Source organism: Gymnoscopelus braueri (assembly GCF_963280865.1).
Source record: "Gymnoscopelus braueri genome assembly, chromosome: 24".
Classification (NCBI taxonomy): Eukaryota; Metazoa; Chordata; class Actinopteri; order Myctophiformes; family Myctophidae; genus Gymnoscopelus; species Gymnoscopelus braueri.
The window spans coordinates 26,731,810-26,751,063 of NC_137626.1; the positions used below are offsets into that span (position 1 = coordinate 26,731,810).

The 19,254-nt window shown below is 40.1% G+C and overlaps 1 protein-coding gene across 1 annotated transcript; it reads left to right on the forward strand.

The window, feature by feature from the left end:
• Positions 1-4,265: 4,265 nt before the first annotated feature.
• aamp (angio-associated, migratory cell protein) lies at positions 4,266-14,933 on the forward strand. The gene is made up of 11 exons (XM_080422939.1): positions 4,266-4,590; positions 5,296-5,445; positions 6,180-6,299; positions 6,882-7,021; positions 8,482-8,626; positions 9,258-9,341; positions 10,046-10,161; positions 10,551-10,648; positions 10,841-10,931; positions 12,074-12,228; positions 12,925-14,933. Exons 1-11 carry the CDS (start codon positions 4,509-4,511, stop codon positions 12,998-13,000), a joined length of 1,257 nt encoding a protein of 418 aa, XP_080279065.1. The 5' UTR covers positions 4,266-4,508; the 3' UTR covers positions 13,001-14,933.
• Positions 14,934-19,254: the final 4,321 nt, after the last annotated feature.

The following is a 19,254-nucleotide window of genomic DNA, read 5'->3' on the forward strand; positions in this document are numbered from 1 at the left end:
TAGAGAGAAAGAAGGCACAGACTTGGCATAGAGCCCTGGAGGACCCCAATCAATAAAGTATATAGGGTTTAAGTGGTTAGAACAACATGTGTAGATCATTGAGGCATCTTGGCGTAATGTAGGGAAGGTGCCCGGGGTGCACACCTTTCCTGTTACCGTGAAGGTGCATATTATACAGTATCATTATATATATATATATATATATATATATATATATATATATATATATATATATATATATATTATATTATATATATATAATACAGGTGAGTCTGTAATATCCAGACTCACCTATTCACCTTTGTAGCATGTCAACCTCCCACTGTGATCTAAAAGAGCACAAAGAAACAAACAAAATGTTGTAATCTGAAAGTAATGTGACAAAGATGGTTACACCGGTAGTGACATTGGAATAAATGCCAGAAGATTTTATATTTAGATGTTCTTCTTTCAGTGAAATAAAGAGGGTGTAGCCAACATTGATCCCCTGGATTCCCCTTAGGCCTATGGCGTATATTTCCAAGGCGTAAGGGGGTTTGTACACACACAGCTAGCCGGAGTGGTTCTGACGTAACCTCAGTCAGATTTGAAGAAGAAGAAAAAAGGACTTGCCTGCAGCACCATAAATCTCTGGGTTATTGCAGATTTAAAAAACATTTAAATAATGTACACGGTGGAGTTTCCAGTAGTCTCCACGTCATGAGGAGGCTGTGTTTTTCCAGATCAGGGTTGAGATGGAACACACAGGCAGCCAGTGAAACCTATTTGGGCATGCAGGCTGCAGCCGAGTGCCAGCTAATATACGTAGCAAGGAGTGATGTTATAAGCCCTTAAACCAAGAACCCTGAACTACACAAATAATGGCAAGTGCTACTGGGCCAAAGGTGTGCTCCTTGACAGAGTTCCAGGAGTGTGGAGCTCCTGGAACTCTGTCAAGGACAGTGGTGGAAAAAGTACTCAAAATGTTTACTTAAGTAAAAGTATCAATACTGCAAAGCCGAAATACTGGTAAAATGTACTTGAGTAAAAGTACAAAAGTATTGGCATCAAAATGTAAATGTGTTAAAGTATCAAAAGTAAAAGTACTCATTATGCAGAATGTCCCATTTCAAGTTTTCAAATGTATAAACATCTTTTGAAAATAGCAGATCTACAAGCTAACAATGCGTTGCCATGCGATGCATAGTGAGAATGTAGATGCTATAGGGTTGAAGTTAATGTATGTTTTGTAATAATAATCAAAATCTATACGTTTTTAAATAAATGTAGTGGAGTAAAAGTAAAAGTATGGGAAATACTCAAGTAAAGTACAAATATCTCAAAATTGTACTTAAAGGTAGGGTATTTTTTTTTTTTCATTTTCTTTAAAAAAAAGGTTAAAGTACTATATTCTGATTCTGTTTAATAAAGAGCTGGAGAGACATGGAAGACTCCTTTTACTGAACAAACACTCTATAGCAATGAGTACTATCAGAATATAGAGCTATTTAACACTTATTTTAACCAAAGTAAATCACTTACCCTACCTTTAAGTACAGAACTTAAGTAAATACTTAGTTACTTTCCACCACTGGTCAAGGAACGCTATGATTTATAGTTCCATTTGTACACTCACTTTTTTAAAGTGTAGATTGGGGTCACAGAGATGAAAAAAGAAGAGAATAAGAAATGGTTGAAATGAAAAAAAAAATAGAATTACTGTAGGCCTATTAGACCAACAACTTTAGAAAATGGAAAGACTAATATAGTATACATAATGTAACATGAAAAACAACACAACAAAAGACTAAGGAATAAAGGAATAAGTAAACCCACCCCTTGCAGGACCAACGAAAAAACATAAGTGGATTGTTTTTGTGATATAAATGAATAAAAACAATTGATATAAACAAAAGAAAAAGAAAAGAAAATGGAGAGACTGAGAGACTATTTAATGAAGTTGAATATCACTCAAAATAAAATGGCTGGACGAAGGAGTTAATCATATCACAGGTGTGATAGCAGTGGTGTAAAAAGTACTATAAATGTTTACTTAAGTAAAAGTATCAATACTGCAGTGTAGAAATACTCTGTTACAAATGAAAGTCCGGAATTCAAAATGGGGTTGAGTAAAAGTACAAAAGTATCGCCAATCAAAATATACTAAAAGTACCAAAAGTAAAAGTAGGCTACTCATTGTGCATAATGTCCCATTTCACAAGTTCAAAATGTATACAAAATCTTTTGAAAATAGTCTCTGCAATATAGTGCATCGCATCGTGATGCATTGTGAGCTTGTAGATCTGTTATTTTCAAATGGCCGAAATGTATAAGTGTTAATGTATGTTTTGTGATAATAACCAAAATCTACAAAGTAGAAACTAAAGTTTTGAGATGTAGTGGAGAAGTATAGACAATTGGAAATACTCCAGTAAAGCAAAAATACCTCGAAAATTGTAGTACTTCAGTAAATTGACACATATTAGCCCGCGGACCCCCATTTGAAAAGATATGCCAGGGGCCCCCATAACAGAATATCTTTACGGCTATAGCAGTGATTTTCAACCATTTTTATTTCAAGGACCCCCAAGTTTGACATGCATTAGGCTACGGACCCCCATTTAATGGCATTTCTGTCTCTGGGACCCAGAGTTATTATGTAAAAATAATGTTAATTGTGGGATCGCTAAAGCGATCACACTACTGTTATTGTCAACACCGTTTTTTGACCCCTAACTAGTCCTTCATACTTTTAGCTACAAACTCCGTTCCAACTCTTCAACGTTCGGCCTACTCAGGACATGTCGGCTACCATTTGAATTTTTGAAATAATTTGTACTTTTAGAGATATTTCACTTTTTACTTCTAAAAAACTCCCATTCATTTCAATGGAGAAATTCATACTTTTAGATAGAAACTCCGTTCCAACTCTATAACGTTCAGCCTACTTAGGACATATTGGCTACCATTAGAATTTTTTGAAATAATTTGTACTTTTAGAGATATTTCACTTTTTAAATAGTAAAAATACTTAAAAGTTGATAAAAAGAGTAAAAATACTTAAAAGTTGTAAAAATTAGTAAAAGCTACTTTAAAGTAAATAAAATGACTAAAAATACTTTAAAGTAAATACCTTGAGTAAAAATACTTAAGAGTACTTATATTGAGTAAAAATACTTAAAAGTACTCAAAATGAGTAAAAATACTTAAAAGTTGAAAAAAATAGTAAAAATACTTAAAAGTTGATAAAAAAGAGTAAAAATACTTAAAAGTTGTAAAAATTAGTAAAAGCTACTTTAAAGTAAATAAAGTGACTAAAAATACTTTAAAGTAAGTACCTTGATTAAAAATACTTAAGAGTACTTATACATGAGTAAAAATACTTAAAAGTTGAAAAAAATAGTAAAAATACTTAAAAGTTGTAAAAATTAGTAAAAAATACTTTAAAGTAAATAAAGTGACTAAAAATAATTTAAAGTAAATACCCTTTAGAACCTTTCAAACCTTTAGAACCTCTTAAACCTTTAGAACCTCTTAAACCTTTCAAACCTTTCAAACCTTTCAAACCTTTCAAACCTTTCAAACCTTTAGAACCTTTCAAACCTTTAGAACCTCTTAAACCTTTCAAACCTTTCAAACCTTTAGAACCTCTTAAACCTTTCAAACCTTTCAAACCTTTAGAACCATTCAAAGCTTTAGAACCTTTAGAACCTTTCAAACCTTTAGAACCTCTTAAACCTTTCAAACCTTTCAAACCTCTTAAACCTTTCAAACCTTTAGAACCTTTCAAAACTTTAGAACCTTTAAAACCTTTAAAACCTTTAAAACCTTTAAACCTTTCAAACCTTTAACTCTACTAACACTATCAATACTCAATACCATCAACATTCTTAGCGATCCCACACTGTTTCTTCAGGAACAGTACCTTCTAGTTTAACTCTGAGAGTGTACAAATGGAACCAAATGGACCCGTCAGGGTCCATTTGGTTCCATTTGAACACTCTCAGAGTTACAGACCCATAAGGGTCCACTTGGTTCCTAACTATCCCTCATTTAGTTGGGGACCCCCTAGAACTCCCTCAAGGACCCCTGGGGGTCCCCGGACCCCACTTTGAGAACCACTGCTTTACGCCACTGCGTATTTGTAACATTTCAGACGATTCAATCCAAGGTGGTTCTTTCTTTACTGTGGCGCCATCTAGTGGAGGAAAGGTGAACTGACCCGAGAGGAATGGATGAGTGGACTCTGTTCAATGACGTCATCTCTACGCGTCCGCATCATCCTTCTTCCTCACACATGTGAACAAACATGGGAACAGCATCGTCTTTGTGTCTCTGCTAGTTTCTATCTGTTAGACTTTATATATACTGTCTCTACTGGTTTCTATCTGATAGACTTTAGACTGCGATTTAGTCCGACTGACTGTGTGTTTGTAATCCCACTACTACCTCCCCTGAGGCCAGATCATAACGTTACATATTATCATAACATATTATCATATCTGTTACTTCACAGCAACGTTATTATTATGGATCCTAACACAATCATTTTGCATGGAGATGAAGAGATCATTGAAGTGATCGACCTGGACGACACTGAGCCAGGGCCTGGTATGTTGGTGGTGGTGGTGGTGGTGGTGGTGGTGGTGGGGGTGGGTGTGTGTGTGTGTGTGTGTGTGTGTGTGTGTGTGTGTGTGTGTGTGTGTGTGTGTGTGTGTGTGTGTGTGTGTGTGTGTGTGTGTGTGTGTGTGTGTGTGTGTGTGTGTGTGTGTGTGTGTGTGTGTGTGGGGGGGGGGGGGGGGGGGGTCTAGCTCTGGTCCACAGTTCAACAGCCTGGAATTTCTGTTGTTGAATTGTGACTAAAAAGTTCATTCGACTTATAATCACAGCCTTGGGTCAAGACTGTCATAGATGTATTTTATCGAATCTGACTTGATCAAATGATAGTCTTGACCTAAGGCTAATCACTGACCCCATACATACACTGTAAATTCCTGTGTGTTAAAGACTAAACTTCTACCGTTCATGGAACTATAGAATGAATGCCTGCTTGTCCAAGGACGATGTATTGAGCTTATGAGCTTCAAGCAGTACTACTTACCTCCTACCCGACACCAGGGTCAAAATGTCTCAATGTTGGGACACATGTACAAGGGAAACACTACTCAAACCTGTATAAAATAGGATCAAACTATGAAACATTTCGTCACAAAACGACACTAAAGCCTAACTTTGTACTGTCACTCATAATGTATGACCGCAGTGTCACTTGCTGAAAATCAACCTGTCCACCTTGTATCTCCGTGTGTCCAACAGATGATTTAGCTGACGACTTGGAGGACGTGGACTTTGAAGAGGGTGGGAACGATGATGACAACAACAGCGAATGCTGGGAGACAGAAGATGAGATGGAGGAGGGTGAAGAGGTTGAAGATCACAGCGAGTTGACCTTCTCTAAGCACACAGGTAACACTCGCTCCAATTTGTCTGTAGGCACTCCCAGGAAATATTTAAAAAGATGATTCCACACAAGACTGTGCAATTTATGGCAGTTTGTTCTGAGACTATGAGTTGTGTGTGGTCAGTTGATCAGATCAAGACTGATTTGGGGCATCAGGGCGGCACAGGGGTAAAGTTCCTGCTCACCACCATGGAGACTGGGGTTCGATTCCTCCACAGGGTGCACCGACTAACAAAATTGGCCATGTTCGCCGGTGGGAAGCCGGTGTGAGGAGGGTGATCTCTGTCACTGCACTAGCGGTTGGTCCGCCTGTTCAGCAGGGAGCGGAACAGGGAGGCATAGCGTGTTCCTCTGCACGTTTGGCTTTATGCCCTCCTGGTGAACTCACTGTCAGGTGATAGGATGCAGCTTGGTTACTTGGAGGAGACGTGGTTATCTACACCCTCCGTTAGGTGTTAGCAGTGACAGCCGATTATATACATGGCGGCCGGCGAGGTTAGGGGTGGTCTAAAATACGATGATTTAAGACACTTTTTCACATAGAAATAAGGTGCTGTGTTTCAATTCAACAAAGAAATGAATACAAATTGAACTGGACAATTTCAGATTTGAATCTTTGGAGCTGGTTAAACATTTTTAAATAGATACAGACGTTCCTTACATGCTACTCCAGTGCTTGAGTTTGGAATCTTCTCGTTGCTCCATTATGGTTATTATTGTATCGTATACTTCTATACAGGCTCTGTGTTTTGTGTGAGCCTGGACCCGGTCACCAACACCATGGCCATCACAGGCGGCGAGGATGACAAGGCCTACATCTGGAAAGTGAGCAATGGAGAGGTTCTGTTTGAGTGCACAGGTGAGTGTCCAACGTAGATGTAGATGAGTAACCTCATAAATCATATAACATTAGCCTTTCTGCAATGTTGACACAGCTCACTTCATTCAGTACCGTGAACATGTAAATACTCAGCGTAAGCTGCAGAAGGAGAAGGTACCATAAAACAACATTGTTCATGAAGTCTTTGAGGCTAATAATCAAGATTAGACCGAGTTGTTGTAGTGAGGGCTGTCATTGCGGCAGCACAACACAACCACAGCCAAAATAGGCCAATGCAGTTGTGAACAGATTCCAAGTCAGAGAATGGTTATATCCAATTGGCCAGTCAAACAGTTAACTACAGCTCAACAGTCAATGAGCACGTGAAAGACTTCCACAAGCTGACACTGTGGCTGGCTCAGAAATCATTTCTGCTGAATTTATACAAAATGTATATGGTGTCACATGGTGAAAAGGCAGATCTTACATGCTTGCAATCTGCTATTTTCGGGTGCGATACTGTCGTACGACAAAATATAAATCCGGATTTAGAAAAATGAGGGAAACGTGTCGTGTGAGCTGTAAGGTATCGATTTACTGTATTTGTATGTGTATCCACAGGACACAAAGACTCAGTGACGTGTGCCTCGTTTAGCCATGACTCCTCTATGGTGGTGTCGGGTGACATGAGTGGTCAGATCAAAGTGTGGAAGGTGGAGACCAAAGTAGAGATTTGGTCCTTCGAGGTCGGAGACCTGGAGGTAAGAAGTTCTAAGAACTTTTAACAGTATGTGTGGCTTATCACCTCTACCCCCAACCACCACTGTCTTATGTCAATACACAATTAAATGGCAATAATATGTACTACGGTATTTAAAACTTCACCAAAATGTGAATGTTTGTCTTTGTTCCTTATTATGAAATGAAAAGTTATGAGTTTGACTGCTGGGTAAATTATTATTTCATGGTCTCAAGTTATGCATAGATTAATCGAAACAATAATCTTTCTTTTCAAGGTCTTTTTATTAGATTTTTTGGTACCAGGCCCAGGGGCAAGCATGATGCACATACATTTTTATATCATGTCGCAAAAAGACTGAGACAATGTACATATACTACATTCCCCTATCCCACCCTCCCCCCACCCCCACCCTCCCCCCACCCTCAATCCCCAGGACAGTTGTAGGCACAGTTGTAAGAGAAAAAAATTTAAATGAAAGGAAAAACAAAGAGGCACGGAGATTAATCAGGAAAAAAATAAAATAAAAAATAAATAAACATTTTGGGTTTGCTGTGTGCTGCAGTCGCAACAGGCATACGCCACACTATGCAACCTGAGTGTTGTGGTAAAAAGTCATGAACGGGTCCCAGGTCTTATGGATTTATTTCTCGGAGCCGGCTATTGAGAATCGCAACATCTCCAATTTAAGGCAAGACATTATATCACGAAGCCATTGAATGAGCACGGGCGGGGCAGCATCTTTCCATCGGAGCAGAACAGCACGTCTGGCAAGCAACAGGGCGAAGTCCACCATACGGCACTCTGTACGTGTTAGTGTGAGATCTTTCCCTCCCACAGTACCAAACAGCGCAACTAGGGGGTCTGGGTCTAGAGTTCGGTGTAAAATAGTAGATAGGGTATTGAAGACACCTTCCCAGAATGGTTGTAATTGCGCACACATCGAAACAAAAATCAACAGATTAATGAATTATGAAGGGGTGCCTGCTAGGGCTGTTAACATTCCTCAGAAATTAAATTTGAATATTGGTCTTAATAATTGGCTAATATTCGAATATATTCGAATTGTATTATTATTCATATTATTATTATTTTTTGTTTTAATTTTTTTTAAATGTTTATTTGACAGGGACAATACAAAAAACAATGTACAGTATCAAGTGCTCAATAAACACATAAATCCCCATTTTTTCCCCCCATATTCGAGGAATATTCGAATATCAAATATTAATTTACCAGCCCTAGTGCCTGTCGGGTGGCTCAACCAGACCATATTACTCCTTGTTACAGGGATTCAAATTCAAATCCTACTCCTGCCATGTCTCCCATGTTTCCCGTATCTCTGCCCGTGTTGTCCTGGCTCTCTACACCGACATCTACATCTACTCCTATCTAAATAAAGAAAACGTAATCTTTAATGTATTATTAAGCTAATTGTTACTCTCTGTACATAACGTTGCCCTTCATGTGCGTTGGGACCAGTGGTTGGAGTGGCATCCCTGTGCACCTGTGCTGTTGGCGGGAACCACAGACGGGAACGTGTGGATGTGGAAGATCCCGTCTGGAGACTGCAAAACCTTCCAGGGTCCTGGGTGCCAGGCCTCCAGCGGCAAGATCCTCCCAGATGGTGAGTAACCAAAAAATGACAATCTTAGTCCTGTTTAACCATACATGACCAACATGCTTGTCACTGTCACTGGTTAACCCATTCGAACCGGGAACAAATCTGTGTAACCACTTCATCCATATTTTATACTTTGGCTATAGATATACAAGCTTTTAGATCTGCTATTTTTTGAAAAACCATGAAAATGTTTGCAAATCTTTGAATTTATATATTTTTTCAAGCGAACATCTTTAACTAAAATCTTTGCATCTGGGGGGGGGGGTCCCTGGAACAAAATGTTTTCAGATGGGGGTCCACGGCCCAAAACAGTTTGAGCACCACTGATATTATAGCAACATATGTTTTTTTTTAAAACTGTTAGGATTTAGAAGACATTTGTAGAATCCCCAGAAGCAAAGATTTGAGTTACAATGTTTGCTTTAAAGAATATATATATTCAAAGATTTGCACAAATTTTCTCAATTTAAAAAAAGTAGCAGATCTACAAGCTCATAGTGCGGCACTCGGTGCCCGCTATGAGCTTGTATATCTGCTATTTTTTAATAGCCAAAGAAATCATAAAATGAAACCGCTGCGTTCCCGGTCTTTATGGGTTAAAATGGTTAACATGGATCAACCTGCTTGTGACCAGGTAAAAGAGCTGTAGTGGGCTATGAAGACGGCTCAATACGACTGTGGGACCTCAAACAGGGCAACGCTATCCACGTCATCAAGGGTGAGTTAAAAATCCTTGTATGACACTGCATGGCTATAAAGGGGAGTTCATTGCAGAAAGGAGTGCACAGTGCTGCAACGTCTGCAAAGTCTTTAGATTTTGTCTTCTCGGGTACAGTGATAATCGGCATTCCAAACACAATAGACTGATGGAGAACAAACTGCTGATAGTAAGCAAGCTGAGCTCACAAGGGATGTGAAAGACAATATCCTACGAGCACGCTATATAACAAACTATTCTGTCACTGTGTTCTGTCCAGACAAAAGAGACCAGAAGATGTTGAAATGAAAGATAATAAATTGTTCTACTCTGCTAAGCACTGTAGCTGAACAAGAATTTACTGCTTGACACATGATTTAATGTCATATTAAGATTCCTGTTTGTTTATTTATTATCATTGTTTTAGATATTTTTGGGGCTTTTCTGCCTTTTGTTGAATAGTGCAGTGTTTGTAGTGACAGGGAACAGAGAGAGACGGGGAATGATATGCATCAAAGGTCGCCGGGTTCGGGAATCGAACCTGCTCGCTGTCACGCTGCATTAGAGCCTATTACTGTATGTGGTATGCGCCTCAACCATTAGGCCATCGGCGCCCCAAGATGATTTACATTTTTGTTCGCCAACTATCTATACCTCATTTGATAGTGATACACAAACACCCACCAGGCCCTAATAGCATGCCACAAATACATCTCCTGCAACAGGTCAGGATGGCCACAAGGGCGTGCTGACGTGCATGGCATGCAACAAGGACGGCTCTCTGGTGATGACGGGCTCAGTGGATGGCTCAGCAAAGCTCATCAACACCGTCACAGGAAAGGTAAGGCAGCGGCTCGCCATGACAAACAATGGAGAGGAAATGGGGTTCGCGCAGGTGCTGGAGATCCTTGAAAGTGCATAGCCAACATCTACAAAATCACTGTTAGAAAGTTAAGTGCATGGTGTTTTGCTGGAAATGCTTTCATGTACTAGTATTTTGAAAACCCTGCACAAACAACTTAAGGGTGGATAACGTTAAGTGTTTTTTTGGTTGTTGTTAGGGATAGAGGTTAAAGTATTCGCTCAAATTTGAATTCATTGACAAGATTATCTAAAGTTGCATCATAATATATTTTATTCTCCACATTGTGCAGTGTTTAAAATCAAACTGTCTGTGTCTGTGTCTGTGTACGCATGCACTTATCTGTATTTTTGCTGTTTTTCTTAAAGGTCCTTGGAACCTTCTCATTGGATGGAGGAAAAAAAGCTAAGTCCTCAACAGACGAGGAACAAACCAACTCTGTGGAATCAGTGGGGTTCTGCAGCGTGTGAGTACTACAGAGAGGCTTTTATTTGTATTTTCTATATTTAACAATCACCTCTTAGAGTTAGACCTTTGGTGCAAAGCATAATGTGATGTTGAATTCATCCAAGTAAAGCTGTGGATATTCTCCTTTTAATGTTCAATATTGAATGGATTGAATCTCATCTGTCTTCACCGTACGTCTCCTCTGGAGCAGCTTCCCTCTGGTTGCTGTGGCCTTCTTGGACGGGACCCTGGCCGTGTACGACCTCTCCACGCAGACCCTGAGACACAAGTGCCAACACAAGGTAAGAAGAAACAATCCTAGTGCATGTGTGCACAGTCATGCACATTTCATTTGATTTTCAGCACTTAAAGCTGCAATCCAGGACTTATTTTAATGAATAAATGTTATGTGAACCAATCCGTATGGTAGAGTATGTTAATGACTTTTACGGGGGCTAGTTTCTAATTGCAGCCACCTGAAGGTACTCTTTTAGGGCAGTTTTGAAGGAGAGTGGGGTTTTATATTCCTTCACTACTAGGGCATTCCACATTGTTGTTGTATAGCAGGAGAACGAATTCAACCCCTTGTTTGTGCCAAATCTGTGTTTGATGTGATCAGTGGAGCTAACTCTGGTGATTGTGTACTTTGACAGGTACATGGGTATCTTAATGTTGTGGTGTATCTTGTAGACCAGGTCATTGCAAGTTGCTGTACTCTGTCCAGTACCCTGAGCCATCCGACCATAGCAAAGTGAGCAGGGGTTAGATGAGTTGTACTGTAGGTGTAAGGCCAAGGAGTAGCCTTACCAGTTTGTTTTGGGATGTCTGGAGCCTTTTTTAAAGCTCTAGTGGTGTTGTGGTACCATGAGGAGCATGCATAGTCGAAATTACCTTGGATGAGGGCCCCTGTTAGAATCCTCAAAGTATTCTTACTGACTAGAGAGGAAATCCTAAACAAAAACACGTGTTCTTTGGTTGACTTTTTTTGATGACTCTTGTTATCACCGGAAAGGTTTGCCTCTAAAATGGAACCTAGGTAGGTAATTTCCTCTTTTCTTGTGATAACATTATCACCCACTTTGATTGTGAAGCTGTCGGCCTTGCCGAGGTTAAAACTAGACCCAAAGAGAATGGATTCAGTTTTTCCCAGTGATCGTTTGTTATCCGCGAGCCAGATGCAGAACGTATCGAGTTCAGAGCTGAAACCTTTTCAACCTGCAGCCTGTCCCTGTCCGAGACCAGCAGAGCCGAGTCATCCGCGAACAGGAACAGGTTGCAGTTACAAGCTGATGACATGTCGTTTACATATATCAGGAACATCAGTGGAACATCAGTGGTGTATATGTTTGATGTGCATATTTCCATGTGTCATAGCCTATATTAACTGCTGTGTGTATGTGCTCATTTGTCTGTCTGTCTCTGTTTGAATTTTTGTCTGGTCCAGGCTCCCATTGTGCGCATGCAGTGGGAGGACTCTTCCTCTGTAGTGGCCACCTGCAGTCTGGATGGAGCACTGCGCCTTTGGGACGCGCGCTCAGGCAACATAGTGTCCGAGTTTCACGGCCACACCGCTGAGATCCTAGACTTCACCCTCAACAGGTACTGAACCCATAGTCGCTACACCCACTACGGTAGCCAAGAAGTGGTGGAAAGTAACTAAGTACATTTACTCCAGTACTGTACTTGAGTACAATGTTGAGATATTTTTACTTTACTGGTGTATTTCCAATTTTCTGTACTTTTACTTCTACTCCATTACATCTCAGAGGCAAATAATGTACTTTTACTCCACTACAATTATTTTAAAACTTAAGTAACCAGTTACTTTGTAGATTTAGATTATTATTACAAAACATACATTACCCACTTCAGCCCTATATACGTTTTTGGCCATTTGCCGATCTACAAGTTCACAATGCGTCGCGATGCGATGCATTGTGAGCTTGTAGATCGGCTATTTTCAATCGATGTTTATACATTTTCAAAAGTTGTGAAATGGGACATTCTGCACAATGAGTACTTTCTTCTTTTGGTACTTTAAGTACATTTTGATACCAATACTTTTGTGCTTTTATTCAAATACATTTTGAATTTCGGACTTTTTCGGACAGGGTATTTTCTACATTGCAGTATTGATACTTTCACTTAAGTAAAACATTTGAGTACTTTTTCCCACCACTGTAGCCAAGTGTAAGTTAACTTTCACTTACACAAAACCCCCCCAAACTTTGTAAAGTATTTGGTGTTGTCTTTCTGCAAGTCAAGTAAAACATTATGTCTCACATGGCTCTACAGGGAAGCGTCGCTGGCCATCACCGCCTCTGGAGACAACCAGGCCAAAGTCTTCCTCCTCCAGAGGCCTGACCGGTAAAAGCTGCAGAGAAGACTTGGAAAGAGATGTGGCAAAGATTGGACTGAATCACACTTCCCCAGGCCACAAACACTGCAGCCAATGATCTGTCGGTACTAGTAGTAGGAGTGTTAAGAGTTTGTTGTCCTAAACTCTGTAAGGGAGTGAGCCCGCCATGATTCCCTCACCAGATTTCAAATGTTCTGCCCATAGGGTTTTTGTATGCAGTGTGATTAATATAAACCTAGGAGAGTTTCACATTTTGGACAGTGGTTCTCAAACTTTTTTAATTTCAAGAACACCCATAACTCTTGAGAGTGTAGAAATGGAACCAAATGGACCTGTAAGGGTCCATTTAGTTCCATTTGTACAACTCTCAGAGTTTTAAGGGTCCAAGGAACACAGAGGGTCCCTGGACCCCACTTTGGGAACTACTGTTTTACGACATACATTACGCCAAGTAATATCTCAACCGTGAACTTTGAAGCTGTTCTGTGTACATTTTTGTGTGTGTTACAAAGATCCTAAAAAGATTGCTGAGATTATCTTGTCTGGCAAAACGTGTGAATATCTATCATGAACCCTTGGTTCACTTTTTTCGTAGTTTATTCGAAACCTAATGACAAACTACGCTGTAAATCTGGAGTGGGAACTCATGGTGGACATGAGTAACGTGCTGGCCTACAGAAGCGCGTAAACACTATAACACTATTCTCACAAATTCAGGAAATAACATTTACCATCTCCATGTGTCCGCTTGTGTGACCATGCTTTTTACAGGAGTATAGTGGGTGACAATTAAACATTTCTTTTAGGGGTGTGCCGATATATCGTCCCGTGATATATCGCGATACGTTTTCGTGACGATATGTATTGTTTTAAAAAAGAAAATATCGTTTTCAAAAACCTTTTTTTTTTTTTTTACAATAATAATAATCAGGCATGCAAACAGCCCCGAGGTGAAAAGGGTGACAACGTGTTGTTTTTTTTTCGGGTCAGGTGTCACACTATTGCCCTATTTGGATTCAAAACGGCTATTTTGTAGCTGAAAAGCTACAAGTTCGCATATCTGAATAATGCAAAAACTGAATTATTTGTTTGCATTTGCTTTTTTTCTCCCCCATATATTTTTCATAATAAAAAAAGGTGCGTATCGTATCGTATCGAAATCGTATCGAAGTTGTGAGCCAAATGTCGTATCGTATCGTTTGGTGAAAATCGGCACACCCCTAATTTCTTTAGTAAGCATGTGAGTAAATTTGTTAGCTGGCACACATTAGTGTGTCAAGTATTTAACAGAATTGAAGCTTGTCACATGAAAAGGTTACAGCGTTTAGTATTTTACAGATTTACAGTTTATTGTAGAATTTGTTTTCTCTTCTGGTCTATCATCAGTTGTAGATGAAAACTTAATCACCTCCCAGCAATGCAACAGAGATAGCGTTATTTATTTTTTTATCAAAATTTTAAATCAATTTCTTTCTCCCAATTTGTCCCTACTTTCTCACCTACCAGTTTCTTTAGTGTGTTTAGTGCTATATCAGCTGTGTCTGATGGAGCTTGGAACTTGCCACGTAATAAAGGGAAACCTTGCTGATTTCTAACCTGAATCACCCGATTTTCTTGTAACTAAACTCTTGTCATTTTACATAGGCTGTTGAACATCTTCTTGCGCCTCTGAGAATGAGCTCTTGAAACAGAATGCATTGGGAAGTGTTACTGTATGTGAGGGTTTTCACGTCCTCACAACAAAATGATAGGATTCAGGTAAAAGAAACCAGCAAAGTTGTCCTTTTAAAATCACTTTGTGTTAAATCCTAGAAGTTGCAGTTTTCTGATGGCCAGACAAAACATTCAGTCTGGAAATGTCCTGTCAAAAACATTGATGTAAAAACCTAAATGTAAATGTCATTTTCTCTTGTGTTATTTTAAAATACATTTTAAACTGAATGGACTTATCAATTCCACTCATCCACAACAACACCCACTACTTAACATTACCGTCATCGGTACAGAGGAAACGAGTTTGTTCCCACACATTATTTGGTCATTGTTAATGGACTGTCATTTTAAGCATAATTAGATTTAGGATAAGGATGCATCACACTGCTGTAGATTTAGTCATTTCATGGAGGGGGGGTTGTTTTTTAACCTCACTCCGTCAAATGGAAGAAGCTTGCGACACACATTTTGTTTCACAGCGTACTTGCATCTGAGACTCCGGGCGCAGAATCGATGACAGACGGAGTTTCATTTTTTCAAGCTACTAGGCAGGTGATTGGATGATCCCGCCCCTAGCAGCCGCTGATTGGTTCGTATGCGCAGCGGTTCGGGCAGCTTTACTCTGTGAGCAATCCCAGACCCTCCTTCCTGAAACCAAATGAGATTTCCGGAGGGAGGGGGGTTTACCAGGCTAGTTGTTTTTGATCTTGAAAACATCTGAAGGACTTGCTGTTTTTTATATTTGAGATAAGATGCCATTATCTTATCCTTTGAGATGAAAACGGTCATTTGGTTGGTAATGATGAGATTTGGAAGGCTGGGAACCAAACTAAACTTGGCCTGACATATTTGATATGTCTAAGTGGCCTCTTGTTTTGTTTAGACTTCGTCTTTGATTAAGCTTTTAACTTTGTTTTATCTCATCTATACTCGAGGCAAACAAGAGTGAGGCTGGTTGCTGAGTCAACCTAGTGACGATGGAAGAGTTAAAAGGAGTTGTGTCGCAAAATACAATCTGAAATGTTGATGTTGCTGCGACAAGACAATACATGGAGACACTAGATGAGCTTATATCACTGAGGGTTTTGATGCAGAAGAACGTAATGTGGCTTTGACAAATTAGCAACAGAACCAAAATGCTTATTCTTCTCATGTACTTCCTTCGCTTATTCATTTTTGTTTGGCCAAGATCCCCTCTAAGTGCTTACAGCATTAGCTTTCTAAAAGCCCTGATCGTTCCAAGCTCTTAACATGTAATGATGGCAGATGTATAATTCAGCATTACTACAGTGGACTGTGGTTTTATGAGGTCATGGTCTCAAAGCTAGCCATTCCTACAGTACCTGGTTCTCTGACCATCAGTGAGCCAGTCTGGCAAGAAAGTCACCCAAAGGATCTGACTAAACCAGGCCATTATTTCAGAATGACTACTTTAGGAAAGATTTAAATGTCTCATACTTAGGTTTGCTGCCAAGAAGTCCAGCTCTGAAAAGCTTTCATCCCATTTTAAAGTTAAATGGGGGGAGACCAAATGGGAAGTGTGTCAATGTTCTATACCCTGACTTCAGACCCTGGTCGAATGTAGCTCTTTGAAGGGCATCTTGTTACAACCTCCTGAGTTGGAATCCAGATTTTCCTCTCTCTTCCTTACCTCTCTCCACCTTTAAAACAAAGCAGAAATGCCTTGAAAATAAGGTCATCAGGGGTTCAGTTCCTGACTATGGTGCCTCCAGCTTGGCCGGATGCTGCAATGAACACAGTTGTCAGTATGTGTGGTGGGTGGCCATTAGATTTTGAGGTAACTTGTGCACAAATGGAAAATGTGGCTATAATTGGAAAGGCCATGGAGTCGCCAAAATCAGTAGGGACCATGCTCTGGATCATGAAGGTGTACTGCAAATTCAATGGCACATCTTTTTGGGATTGAATGGACCAAAGTGGTGGAGGGATGGACGGTTCTCTTGTTGGCCTGTTCGAACCCTGACTGAAAACGTCCTCCTTTGCCTGTTTTCAACTGTCAGCCGGTCTCAATAGAGATCAAATATAAAATAAATCTACTGTTCAGACCAGGCCAATACTCCATTTTGGGACAGAAAAACACGACCTACTACAGAGTGACATAAAATATGGGGCACTGTAGTAACTGGGTCATTACGCTCTAGGAAATGACAAGAGTGGTGTCATTGTCCTTGTAGAAGTCACTGCTTATGACATTTTATTGGTCTTGCTCGTATTTCCTCCAAACAGGAAACAGTACATTAAGTCTTAAACCACTAGAGGTTGTAACTCGTTGCTATGTCGACGCTTTTAATTAGCCCAAACTGCCTGAAGAGAGCAGCTGTGTGTGTGTGTGTGTGTGTGTGTGTGCGTGTGTGTGTGTGTGTGTGTGTGTGTGCGCGCGCGCGCTTTTGTGTGTGCGTGCGTGCGAGCGCTAGCAAGCATGTGAGTAAATTTGTTTGCTGGCACACATTAGTGTGTCATGTATTTAATAGAATTGAAGCTTGTCACATGATAAGGTTACAGCGTTTAGCATTTTACAAATTTACAGTTTATGGTAGAATTTGTTGTTTTCTCTTCTGATCTCTCATCAGTTCCCAGCAATGTAACAGGCATTGTGTTATTTATTTATTTTTAATAATTTTTTTAAATCAATTTCCTATACACTTTTTTTCTCCCAATTTTGTTGTTATGCCAATTATTCCTCCCCACACATTTTTGTGCTGCCACTGCTGTTGTCCCCTACTGCCTCTCCTACCAGTGAGGAGCCCCCACCGCGAGGACGTAGTGCCTCTGTCCTACTCCTCCCATTCAACATTCCCCGATGACAGGCGCCCCCCCAGCCCATAGGAATACGTGTAGCAACAAAAATACAAAGGTATTGAATTGAAGTGTGTTTCCTCACAATTCCGCCTTCAGATCTAAAAATTAAAACATTTCAATGTTTTTTAGGCCTCTTTGTTTGTACTCAGTGAAGGAAATGGGCTTCCATACATTCCTCACCAGCAGGAAAAACATGAAGTGTCCTGTGCCACAAGTGCTTCCTCTTTGGACCCGTAAATCCCCCAAAAAGTATTGTGTTCTGTGTCAATGTTTACATACTAGTGTTTAGCCTACAGTGTGTCTTGTTTGCAGCTTCCATTTGTGTTTTCATTCCAACATAGGGTGACCAGACGTCCCAGTTTGGCCGGGATTGTCCTGGTTTCAAGCTTGGTGTCCCGACAAATATTTCTAAAACACTAATATGTCCTTGTTTTCAACTTTTACTGCGAAATTGTTGTTTTCAGTGGTTGCATAAACATTTATCATGTTCTTTTCATGTAAACAAGCTCACCTAACCAATCAGAAAACACGAACAAATGCATTGCATGTCTGAATTCAACACTGAGGCTGATGTTTGTCAATCAGTAGTTGTATGCAACACCTGTATGCAACACCTATGGTGCGGACACGTGTGTGTGCGTGCATGAACGTGCATGAATGGCCGCACGCGTGCACGACAAACGTGCACATTGATTTAAGGTTTGAGGGGCTGAATGTTTGGTCACCCTGCCTAAACACACAGTACATTTTGTCCACGTGACTATGTCATGTATTGGGTTGTGGCAATATTTTGGTGACCTGGTAATGGTCACATCAGTGGTGGAAAAAGTACTTACTTAAGTAAAAGTATCAATACTGCAATGTAGAAATACTCTGTTACTAGTAAAAGACTGGAATGTGCCAAAAGTAGACAAAATGTGCCAAAAGTAAAAGTACTCATTATGCAAATGTCCCATTTCACCAGTCTTCACAAATTTTCAAATAAATCTTTTGAAAATAGCAGATCTACAAGCTCACAATGCGTCGCATCGACGCATTGTGAGCTTGTAGATCTGCTATTTTCAAATGGCCGAAATGTATGTAGGGCTGAAGTGGTTACTGTACGTTTTGTCATAATAATCCAAATCTACAAAGTAACTTGTAACTAAACTTTTCAAATCATTGTAGTGGAGTAAAAGTATAATATTTGCCTGTACTTAAGTACAGTACTTGAGTAAATGTACTTACTTTTGCACCACTGGGTCACATACAGTAAGAGAAAAGTACTGTATTTACTTACCTACCAACAGTTCTTACCTTCCTACCTACAGTGCCCACTTACCTTCCTTCGTGCAATAGCCAATATAATTCTCTCGTCACCGCCATACCAGCTGGTATACAGCTTAACCACTGTGACCAAGGGAAAGCAGCACCTGTGACCTGCGTGACGGTCACCGCCAGCCGTTTGGTCTGGATGTTTTCCTCATGTGTCACTGGATAGTGTTTGGCCTCAAAGGTCAGCACCTGGACAAAAGCAGACGAATCGGCACATGTATTAGCAGCACCCCTCTGCAGAGAAACCTCCGTGGAGCCAAAGCCTCCTCCTATTAAATAGCAGCTTGTATTCAACGGGGCCTACCGTGGTGCCAGAAAATCCATTATACAGAGACTGATGTGTTTGTAATGCCACGGTAAACCCACCTGACGGGAATGGTTCTTAAAATACCCCCCTTTTCCCTAATGATGATTACTAG

Coding starts and splice junctions, on each gene's coding strand:
- aamp (XM_080422939.1), top strand. CDS start 4,509: ATGGATCCTAACACAATCATTTTGCATGGAGATGAAGAGATCATTGAA. Junction 6,300..6,881: donor GGTTCTGTTTGAGTGCACAG/GTGAGTGTCCAA, acceptor GTGTATCCACAG/GACACAAAGACTCAGTGACG. Junction 12,229..12,924: donor CTAGACTTCACCCTCAACAG/GTACTGAACCCA, acceptor ATGGCTCTACAG/GGAAGCGTCGCTGGCCATCA.